The sequence below is a fragment of the Cydia splendana genome, chromosome 3 (genome assembly GCF_910591565.1).
Source record: "Cydia splendana chromosome 3, ilCydSple1.2, whole genome shotgun sequence".
Lineage (NCBI taxonomy): Eukaryota > Metazoa > Arthropoda > Insecta > Lepidoptera > Tortricidae > Cydia > Cydia splendana.
The window spans coordinates 9,879,438-9,891,592 of NC_085962.1; the positions used below are offsets into that span (position 1 = coordinate 9,879,438).

Below are 12,155 nucleotides of genomic sequence, written 5' to 3' on the forward strand. Positions count from 1 at the left end.
GTCTTTTATCAAATAAATAAAAAAGGTGAATGCTATTGCATGTCTTTCTAGCTGTGGATTATAATTCTCTTGAGAAAAATTAATAACTAAATTTCACCCCATACAGAAAGCTCCACCCCGTAACTTTTTTTGGGGACAAAAACGACACGACAAACCATAGAAGCGAAGCATGAATCTGTCGACCTCAACTCAACGCGTACGCGCCATGAATTTTACGGCGCTTACGACGTTTTGGTCACGTGGTACAGGTTGCGATTGCGACAATTTCTTCGATTGGTATGGCTTCTCTATAGTAATAATAATTCATTGGCGTGCGCTCGTTGCTGACGCCGACCGCCATAAGTAGGTACAATCGCATGCGCTCGCGGTGTTCCACCCTTAGGGCGATACTCGTTTGAACGCCTTGCAGGTAGCCAGGGCTATAACCGCGAAAATCGAACTTCGCAAATTGCGGGCATTTTTCTCTGTCAGTCTTATTACGCCTTCATTGGAGTAAAAGAGAAAGATCCCCGCAATTTGCGAATTTCGGTTTTCGCGGTAGCCCCTCTAGTAGCCGCTCGGTTGCAAGGATTAAGGCAATTTTTTCTTAACTGGATCACCGCGAGCGCAGGAGATTGTACATTTGTTTCCCTTTGACTCCCATGCCTATCGTGTGCGGCGCATCATCGTGAACCTTATTTGGCTGCCGAAGATTTAAACTAATGTATGACGATCGCAGTCAGCGTCGAGAGTGCCTTTTCTGGACGAGGCGTTATAGAATACCCACACGTTAATTTAACACAACCGTAACCAATACATTGTTTACAGGTGACGGGCGTGGTGGGTCGAGCGGAGATGCTATCCTCCGTATTCTTCCTCGGAGCTCTGCTGTGCTACGCTCGGGCTGCAAGCAGGAGGAGATGTACAGGTAAGTTATCATTTAGACACTTGCTAATTTAACCACAGCCAACAGTAGTAAGCCCTTTAATCGTCAACCTTTTTCCTAAAAATTTTTAATTACAAATTAGACGTGAAATAGTTATTGGTCTTAAAAGAGGGCACCGTTATCGTTTAACCCCTCGTGCTACTCTAAATAATGAGACCCGAGCTAGTGATTTCAAATGAATGCTAATAAATATGTATCATTCGAAATCATCACTGAAAAGTCCATTCTATTAGCTATAAACGTGAAGAAATACCTCAAATATTTGCATTTTAAAGGATAAAATACAACACTGCTATCTGTTTTAAAGAATAATGAAAGCCTTTCCGAGCCGGTATGGTGAAAATATATAGGTATTATTTCTACAACAACAATAATAGCTAAGTACGAATACCTACGTCTCGAATTATGATTCCAACCACGTCAAGGCTACCCGCATTAATACCAGTTATTTACCTTTTAACTAAACAAATACGAAGCGGGTGACAAATGACCGGTTGCCATGACAACTAATTCACCAGGGGCCGGTGTTTGCGCCATTACTCTGTTTGCCTTAGCTTAGGCTAACTCGCTTAGGTACAAATCAATAAACATAACACAACATTCAGGGCCGGATTAACCCTAAGTCAAAGTAGGCAACTGCCTAGGGGCCCCGCCTCGGCTAGGGGGCCCCGGCGGCTCAGCGCGCACCAAATAAAATTTTGTTCCATTGGGTCAAAATTCATGAGTAAAATTTTTATTCTTATAATAATGAGTACGCTTTGTTCTTGTTCTTTTCGATCCATTCTTTAAATTAATGAAATACTGTAATAAAATTGAAGCAATACGTTACAGTTTACGGGGCGTATTCTGCGTACCTGTCGTAAAGTTGAAATAATTCAGGAAAAATGGTTCACTTTTTTTCGAACAACTAACAACTTTTGGGTTATTTCGACTCAGAATCACGAGGACTATTGATTAAAACAAAGAAAAAGAAAGAAGACGAACGTGTCCCCAGTTTTTCATAGGAATGCTCGACCTTCAACCTCACTTTTTACCTCAGTTTACCATTGGTTTGTGTTCCACATCTTCTCTACTTCAGCTTAGCCTTTGGCCTCGCTACGCCAAGCTCGGCCTGCGATCTCGCTTTTTAATACAATCGACATTGGTTCGTGTCTGTGCTCAACTATTTATCCTGATCCTGAAGCCTGATGAAGCACGGCTTTGACTTCGCATGAAAGCTCGCCTCACTGGGGCACTTTGAACTTTTAGGCCCAGATGAAGATCGGTACCCGGCCTTTTAACACGCTTTCATAATTTGCGATATTGTTAACAAAAAATTTCGCGCTCGCTGCGCTCGCGTTTATTTTTGCTTCTTTAGTTGATCCTGTATCATCTGGGTCAATTTTTGAAGAGGGTGTTTTTTCGACAATTGTATGGCGATTTTTTATTTTTGAAAAAATCTGATTTATAATCATCGTTTTAGGAACAAATTTCGTTCTTAACAACAAAAAATATACTGTACGAGGCACCTCTGTACTTTTTATAGTTAGCTAGATATGGACGTTTAAAGATCGATATTTGTATGGCACTATTTAGCCATTTGTAAGGCGCTTTTGACATGTATTGCATTTTTTCGACATTGTATGGCAGTATCAACATATATATGCCACTATTTATTATTTTTGTTGCATTTATAAGACCCTGACGACATTTGTATGGCACCTTCTCGACATCTGTATGACACTATATCGACATTTGTATGCCACAATCGACATTTTTACGGTCAAAATAGCAGTATAAATGTCGCCATACAGATGTCGCGACATGTCGCCAATAATATTTTTTAAGCGATATTTCCTACACAATACAACCGATTCACTTATTTATTTTACTATATATTTTAACACTATATTTGCAACTAAAATAAACATTTTTATTTCAACTATGTACCAACGTATTAAGCGTCCATACAAATGTCATTGTAGTCGCACCAAAATATATCGAAAGAGATTCTTACCTGTTTTTAAATAAATTAAACTGTTTCCGCGTCCACACTCGATGTCAATCGATGCCCAACTAACCGCACTATTGCGTCGTAAATTTAATCTAACCGTTATTCAATAGACAAAGAAGATTATAGGGGGTATATTTAAGTCATAACAAAACAGGTGCCGCGCGGGACAGCGATAAAAAGGCTTCCCTTGATGTATTAAATAACGCATTAATTTATCAATATGATTAAATCAATTCTCTAGAAAATGCTCTTTATAAAAATACAAAGTTGTTTATAATACGTTGCCTACATCCAAAGTTATGATTTTTTTTATTGCGCTGTGCCGCCACTGGGACACGCGAAAAAACTGCCAAATTTCGCCGTTTTTGGAACTTCAAATGCAATTTTGTCAGAAACAAATAATATTTTAGGTACAGTTGTACATGATTTTTAAAGCTTATAATACATTGAATGAAAATATACATATACATACCCAGTCTTTTAGTCCTATGGACTTCGAGTTTTAGCCGTGGGACAGCAAAAAATGCCTATTTGAAAATTGACCCATCTACATGTTAGCTTAACTGGTGTATGAACGCAATAAGAGCGAAAAGACATCGTTCGATTTGGATCGGCCCGGCCGACGCCTGAAGATTGAAATTAAAAACGCAAACTTATTTCCCTGTACTGAATATGCTGTGTGCAGAATTGACTGTAGGGGGCCCCCGAGCCTCACACTGCCTAGGGGCCCCGACATGCTTAATCCGGCCCTGACAACATTGTCGAAAAAAAGTAGTGGATAACGTTAGTAGTCAAAGAATTTCATTTAGTGACAATAGTTTGACTCATACTATTGTCACTGTGACATGGTAAGAAATGGTACTGGAATTATTCCTTGATCGTACTAGACAATGTTCCCAGAAATCGTTTTGACCGTATCCTGGGGTTCGTGTACACATTCACACGAGTACATTATCTCGTTAGTACACTTTAGAGAACACGTAAGTAATAAGTTAAACATAATTGTTACAATAACAATAAATAAGTATGCATATGCATAGAAATATTAATTAATATTCTTATTCATTCATTCATTTATTTATTTTCTTAATATATTAATTACTTATTGCTCTTAAACTTCCGCAAGGCTTTCTTCTTAAGAGGATTAGGGCTCTCTCCTTCACATAGGTATTTAACGTAAATACCCTACCCTACCTATGATGATCGGCATATACGAGTCGGTTTATTCTGCGAAGCTGAAGTACCATTAATACGATACTGTGGATTTCAAAACGCAACCTCATCGACTGGAACACGAGTCAAAGCTCATGCCAAGTTTCGTGTAATTTCAGTATGTTGTTTTAAAATGAGAGCGTACTTCGATTATGGTTCTCGTGACTCCTTCGTCCTCGCGTTATCCCGGCATTTTGCCACGGCTCATGGGAGCCTGGGGTCCGCTTGACAACTAATCCCAAGAATTGACGTAGGCACTAGTTTTTACGAAAGCGACTGCCATCTGACCTTCCAACCCAGAGGGAAAACTAGGCCTTATTGGGATTAGTCCGGTTTCCTCACGATGTTTTCCTTCACCGAAAAGCAACTGGTAAATATCAAATGATATTTCGTACATAAGTTCCGAAAAACTCATTAGTACGAGCCGGGGTTTGAACCTGCGACCTCCGGATTGAAAGTCGCACCCTCTTACCGCTAGGCACTGACTTAATATTAGAAATAGACACACAGAGCGGAACAAAAACGTCAACAAAACGTGGGTCAGAATGACACAAGCGCCAAATTTGCATTGATGATAAAAACGCTTACGTAAATTTTGAGTCAAGATAAATGTTTTGTTCGGAAAAGAACTTACTGTCGTAAGCATTAAGTGTCAAATTTATAAACATTAGTACCAACACTGTTAAAACTTTAAGTCCGATGGCACTAAACGTAACGTCACCATTGTATTTACGTCAAACGAGAATAATGAACGAATGGAGGCCCTTTGGTTCATTTTAATAGGTATTACTGTACAGAAAAACCAAAGTAATAAATGAAACAAATTTAATTTGATCGGAAGTTCAAATAAAATTAATTCATTGTAACAACCCGTGTAAGTTATCATAAAACAAATTTATTTTTAATAAGTAGTATACGTGTTTAAATACTATTTTCCTTGAAATAAATTCAACTTATTAAATAACTGTGTATTTTAGATCTACATAAAACTCTTCGCACTTTCGTTCTTTGCATATAGTGCACGGGGACATTTAGGTCGCTACTGGTACTGATTGGTTATGGTCTTTATCAAAAAAATCCTGTGGTTGTCACTGTGTTCAGACAGTTTTAGCATTTACAGTTAGTCGATGTAAGCCCTTATTGGTCGTGTATATGGGGCTATTCATAAATTACGTCATCTATTTTTGACCCCCCCCCCCCCGCCCTAAAATCATCCAAAAATCATGCTTCGAATGACCCTGTTTCCTCCTACGTTATGCTAGCATCATCCGATGTCCAGACCCCCCCCCCCCTAATTTGAAATGACGTAATTTATGAATAGCCCCTATGTCGGAAACAGGGAAATGGGCCGAACACACAAGTGCCGTTTTGCCTTGTTTAAAACTGCATCACCCCTATCTCTTGCTATAATAGCAGTCCTCTGCACGTCGCATAGGTTTTCTTGGAAATCTCGAATTTAAACATAATATTATATCTTTCTCTTTATTTATTTTTCGTCTTACGTTAGGTTTGTTATAATATGAATATAAAAGTAAAATATAAAAACACTTACAAAACAATAAAAAATACATATAAACACATTATAAAAAACCTAACCTAGGGTGCCGCCGGCAGCGGGGCTTGGCCCAAGCTGCCGGTGGTCAGGGCCGCAGAGTGAGGAACCGACGTACTATACGCGCCGTGTCCAATATTACCGCCTTCTGCATCTGACCCTTGATCCAACCACCCAGCGAGAGTCTCTCTAGGTGATGGTCGAGACTCTTCGCTATGAGACCGTTCGCTGACACAACTATCGGAACAATGATCGTCGAGTCAACATCCCACATGGCGGTAATCTCGTGAGCTAAGTCTAGGTACTTGCTGGACTTGTCCTTCTCGGCCTTCACGAGATTCTCATCATGGGGGATGGTGACGTCGGCGAGCACGGCCCGGCGCTGCGATCGGTCTATCAGCACGATGTCAGGCTTATTGGCGACAATAGTCCTGTCGGTGATGATAGATCGATCCCAATAGAGCGTGGCACGACCATTCTCGAGAACAGGCGCAGGTAAGTACTTGTAGTACGGTACTTCGCGGTCCACAAGGCCGTATAGAAGAGCAAGTTGCTGGTGAATAATCCTGGCTACGAGATTATGTCTGTGCAAGTACTCACCGTTAGCAAGATGAGAACAACCGGAAATGATATGCCTGAGTGACTCTCCGGGACGGCGGCATGCCCGACAAATGTCGACCGTACCGTCCTTCAGGATATATTTCCGATAGTTGTTCGTCATCATCACTTCGTCCGCAATTGCACAGGCAAAACCCTCGGTTTCTCCGAAGAGGTCCCCGAATCGTAACCAGTTCACCGACGCGAGCAGGTCCACATCGGGTCCCGTGAGGGCCTTGTAGAACCGCCCGTGTAGCGCCTTACTCTCCCATGCCGCCTTGCGATCCGCAGTACTTAGTACCACAGGTTTGCGCCAGTTCTCGTTTGCCAAGGAGAGCGGCGTGAGGTTCCTGTCTACTGCCACCACATCACGATGCATCCCACACTCGTTGTTAAGGAAATAATTCCTGAGATTGTACACCTCGCGGTTGTGGAGATCCTTGGCGTTTAGGAAGCCTCGGCCTCCACACTTCCGTGGGATGTACAATCTCATAACTGACGAGCGTGGGTGTAGCATGCGATGTGTGGTGAGCAGTGACCGGACCCTCCGATCCAGGGCGTCCAGCTCGGTCTGAGTCCACCTTAGTATGCCAAAGGAGTATGTGAGAAGAGGCATTACCCAGGCGTTGAAGGCGCGCACTTTGTTGCCTCCTGACAAAAGACTGTTAAGGACTTTTGTGAGCCGACTGAAAAAGCGCTCCTTCACCGACCGTCTAATACCCTCGTCCTCAATACCCAACGACTGTGACATACCAAGGTATTTATAGGTCTCTGATTCAGAGATAGACCTGAAAGACATTGTCTCAGAAAGTTGTAAATTTGTTGAATTTACAACCTTCCCCTGCTGTACATGCATAACCGCACATTTATCGACACCAAACTCCATGTTGATGGCACTACTGAAGACTTCGGTGGTTTTCAGGAGCTCCAACAAGCCTTGGGTATTTGGTGCAAATAATTTGAGGTCATCCATGTACAGAAGGTGAGAAATAACTTCACCCTCTCTCCGAAGCCGGCAACCTAGTCCCAAATCCTTCAGCAAGGTGCTGAGGGGATTCAGAGCTAGGCAGAACCATAGCGGACTCAGACTGTCGCCCTGAAATATTCCTCGCTCAATCCTTATAAAATCCTGTGGGCCAGGTCGGTCATCCCCGCCTCCTGGTTGACGAAGGACTGTGGTCCACTGCCCCATACACGCGCTTAGGAAGGCTCTCAAAGCTGCATCAACTTTGTACAGCTCTAAGACCCTCCCCAGCCATGAATGAGGCACCGAATCATAGGCCTTCTTGTAGTCAATCCAAGCGGCTGAGAGGGCCCCCTTGTTCCGCCGGATTTGTTGGCAGATGGTCATGTCTATGAGGAGGAGCTCTTTAGTACCACGGGACCCAACCCTACATCCATTTTGAGCAGAGGCCAAAATATTGTTTGCGACAATGTGCGCGTTGATTTTTGCTCTCAAAATGGATGTAAGGAGCTTGTAGAGTGTAGGCAAGCATGTGATGGGTCTGTAGTTCTTCGCTTCCGTGGTACTACCGGACTTATAGAGCAGGAAGGTGACACCAGTTGTTAAGGAAGGTGGGAGAGAACCAAGTTCGAGGGCTTGTTGAAATTGTGCTGCTAAGTAGGAGTGCGAGCATCGGAACCATTTTAGCCAGAAGTTGTGCAATCCATCCGGCCCAGGACTTTTCCAGTTCTGGGCCGTGCGGATGGCACAACTTACGTCATCGGGGCTGATGGTGACTGCCCCCATAGGTTCAATGGACTCGCACTCACGCTCGACATCACTCATCCAACTCCCCTCGGTGTGTCCGACAGGCACCGACCAGATGCTACGCCAGAAGTCATTCATGACAGTAGCATCCGGTGGCCGCGAGTCGGATGCACGAAGGTTGGTTTCCTCCCACCTTCGGTACATCTTCCTTTGGTCACTCTGGAAAAGACGATTCTGCTGGAATCGGTCCACACGCTCTCTGTAGCGGCGAATACGGTTTGCCCATGCATAGACTTTCTGCTTTAGAAAGTCGATGCGCTCCGTAACGTTGGCCATGTAGTCGCGGGGCCTGATATCCGTCCCCACGAATGCCTGGTTTACAAAGCGCATTACTCGGGGGCGATTGTTGCCCCCCCTGAAGCAGATCAGCTTTGCGATAAGAGTCCTAAAAGAGCTGATACGTCGCTCGATCCGTATTTGCCATGCGGGGGCACCTCCGGCGGTCCTAGGTGCACGTTCAGAGTCCGGAAACTTGACTCGTGCAACACGGCACGCCGCGATGGCTCCGCAATACATGATCGCGTGCGTATCATCTAAATCTTTACTAGTCCGCAAATATGGCTCTAGTAAAGCGTTTAGGGCTCCCATTAGCGCTAGATTGTGTTTATTCATAGGCAAACGTGGTAATCGTGGCCTAGTATCGGGTGTGGAGCGGTACCGCGTAATCGCCTCGTCCAGAGTCCTCCTCAGTTGCTCATTGGCTGTACTACCCACACTCTGCGCGAACTCCTCCTCGTCGGCACTGAGATCTACCCGCGGCGCCCCCGGTGCCTGGTCGGGTGCCGGCACCGGATCCGGCGACGTGGCGGGCGGATCCCGCGCCGAGGTAGAAGCTGCGCGAGCAGAGAGAGCCTCCAGGCGAAGCCGATCAAGTGTCGAGTCATCCAACCGCTTTTGCCGCTGGATGACTCGCACCTGATCCGATAGTCGTTGCGCAGTCACGTCGATGGTCGGTTCGAGGGCCTGAAACAGTGGAAGCATTCGGACACGGTACGCGCATAAGTTGGTTCCCCCCTCTGTAGCCCCATAGTAGGCGCGCATGACGTTCTCATTATTGGTTTGAGACCATCGCATGCGACGCACTACACCACCGGCAGCGGGAGCCGTGGGCGGGGCAGGATGTCCCGCAGGCCCCAAGCGTGCCGACAGCGGTGGCCGCCCGCGCCGCGCAGGTGGTCGTGACGGCGGTGGCGGCGGCCCGCACTCATCGCTCGACTCGCTGGTGTCGGGCGCGGTGGCGAATTCATCGCCCGACGACGATTGCGAGGAGACGGATGATGCGGACGGGGGTGGTGGGCGTGCGTTTCGTGGAGACGCTAGTTGAGCTCGTGTTTTGCTTCTCGTTTGCATTTTCGTTCACTTAGGGAGTTTTGTCGTACATGTTGAACATTATTTTCCATGGTCGATTATGATAACCCGTACATATATACGTAATAGTATGTAGTAGTCTTGGATTATATTTTTCGTAAAATTAATGTAGAAAGCAACATGTAAATACAAAATCTAGAAAATAATTTAAGAGATTTTACAAAAACACGACTGACGTTGACAGCGTCATTTTACTTTTTATATCTTATTCTTATATTATTATTATTATTTTATTTTTTTGTAAATGTAATATGGGTCCTGGAACCTGAAATAAATGATTTTTAGTTTTATTTTTATTTATTTATCTTACGAATTCCATATAAAAATAAAAAAGTATTGACCTCACATCGACTCATTAGATTTTTGTTCCTTCACGTCCCTTCTTTGGTACTAACAAAATAATTTATTCAAAACCATGAAATTACCACCAGATTACATAAAATATGTAATGCTATCCAAAGAACTAACCGAAAGAAAGACATTCCATGCTTTTTTCTTGTTTTATCATTGTTATTTTTGCATATTTTTACGACCATTTTACGACATTGTTGACAACTTCACATTTGAGCGGTCCATACAAGACTAAACGAAAAAGTAACGCGTGATCTGTTTTAACGTTACTTTTGCGGGGCCATTTTTGGCGGCTGATTGGGTATCCAGTTCTTATTCTATATCAATGCCGCTAGGCCACCAGCGCTTCGTATGGTTCTCGTGACTCCTAAGTAGAAATGAATAAAGAGTGCAACAATGTATCGTTTCAGACTGGCGCTACGTGGCCGCGTGCGCAGTGTGCGTGGGCGTGGCCATGTTGTGCAAGGAGCAGGGCATCACCGCCACCGGCGTGTGCGTCGTGTACGAGCTCTTCGTGGCGCAGAAGGTGGGCCTATACCTACTGTGGTACATTATTGATGTGGTGTGCTCAACTCTGTTAACGTTGGGAAAACGATGGGGTTTTGGTAACAATGCCCCATTCACTTCATTTATCCCATTATCCTTTTATTTACAATACCACAAATACGGAATGAAATATCTAAACTATAAAAAAAAAGGCCCGGAAAGACGACTCGTGGTGTAAGAGGCTGGTAGAGTGGAGACCTTGGGGAGAGTCACGCCCAGTAGGAAAACCAAAGATGCGTTGGTATGACGACATCAAAAGAACAGCTGGATCAAAATGGGTACAAAGGGCACAAAATAGATCAGAATGGCAAAAATTTAAGGAGGCCTACATCTCAAAGATTGAAAAGGGCTAAAAAGAGAAGAAGAGAGGGATAAAAAAAATGTAAAATAAGTAAAACTAATTTTAAAATAAATACCGGCTAGCTCTAAGGTCGCCAGTGACGTCTACTATCCTTTTCTCATATCCTTACAGTCATGTCACAGTCATGTGTTTGTGTATATTCTTGTTCCTTTGAATCTCAAAACGGACGGAAACGGATTTTGTTAAAACATTCCAGTATTTATTAAAAAAATACTAGAACGTCTGTGGAGGATCCATGCAATCCTCCATACTTTTACTGTTGAAAGCACCTGTAATTTTCTCTTCTTGATTTTTTCCGCGTTTTCTTCCAGCGCCGTGGAACCAGCGGTGGCAATCGTTGGTCGTGGCTGGAGGCGTGGGGCAAAGGCTCGGGTTGGGGCTATGCGTGCGGCGAGGCCGCTCGGCGCGTCGTCACCCTGTGCTGCGCCAGCCTCGCCCTGCTGGCGGCAAGGCTGCACGTGATGGGCGCTCAGCTGCCAGTGTTCACGAGATTTGATAATCCAGCCGGAGCCACTACTGGACCTGCTAAGTGAGTTGCTAGAGCAAGCGTAAGGCCAGGCTTCACACACAGACACAGTACACAGTACACAGATATTCTTTCCTTCCTCGTCGTATCCTCATGGCTGAGGGACGTGACGAATGTGGACACTTTTCACTAATGCTCTCCAAGCAGCTCTGTCTTGGGCCCAGTTCATGCTAGCCTGCAATGACACAAATATTAATTATCGATTATAAAGATCCTGGTGGAAGCGTGAGGCTAAACATCGCAGTACGTCGTCACCGTATATCGCGTATAGCGTAGCATAGCGATAGCGTGCTAGTGTGCTCTCAACCACATTCAACCCAGTTGGGAAGGTGGATCAACATCTAAATAGTCTGGAGAGAATAGAGATCGACCAACAATTTTGCCAATGCTATTTTCTTTTTCCAGGCATTTGACATTCGCTTACCTGCCCGCGCTGAACGCGTGGCTCCTCGCGCTGCCCGAGGCCCTGTGCTGTGACTGGACGATGGGCACGGTGGCGTTGCTCCAATCGTGGCAAGACCCTAGGAATCTGGCCACCGCGGCGCTGTTCATTGGCTTGTTGGTCGCCGCGATCCACGCGCTGCGGACACGGTGTACTGCTTTGTCTATGGTTAGTATCTGGACTCTACTCAGCAGACATTGTAATCTAAAGTAGGTATTACAAATATTTTCAGTAATATTTAATTATGCGTCACGGGAGGTAAAGTTACAGTACATCATAAAATTCGCTTCTGTAACGTTGAGTCCGTTTCTTTAATTGAGTTTTTACCATTGGCTACGAAAGAAAATAAAGTTTCGTTTCACGATTGATTGTGAAAATATTAGTAATATTTTCCGTTGTTTTAGTAATTGTTACAAATTGTTAACTTACTTGATATTGTTTGCTTTGTATTCGCCGTCAAATTACCTTTCTGACCATTTTGTGATAAATCGACAAGATTTAGTTACCTGTG

The 12,155-nt window shown here is 44.2% G+C and overlaps 1 protein-coding gene across 2 annotated transcripts in view; it reads left to right on the forward strand.

The window, feature by feature from the left end:
* Positions 1 to 12,155, forward strand: part of LOC134806492 (protein O-mannosyl-transferase Tmtc3) — a 161,036-nt gene that overhangs the window by 143,466 nt on the left and 5,415 nt on the right. For both annotated transcript variants that reach the window (XM_063779763.1, XM_063779764.1), the window contains exons 4-7: positions 808 to 907; positions 10,180 to 10,295; positions 10,988 to 11,205; positions 11,608 to 11,812. In XM_063779763.1, the coding sequence (XP_063635833.1) occupies positions 808 to 907; positions 10,180 to 10,295; positions 10,988 to 11,205; positions 11,608 to 11,812 (639 nt within the window). The remainder of the gene's footprint in view (positions 1 to 807; positions 908 to 10,179; positions 10,296 to 10,987; positions 11,206 to 11,607; positions 11,813 to 12,155) is intronic.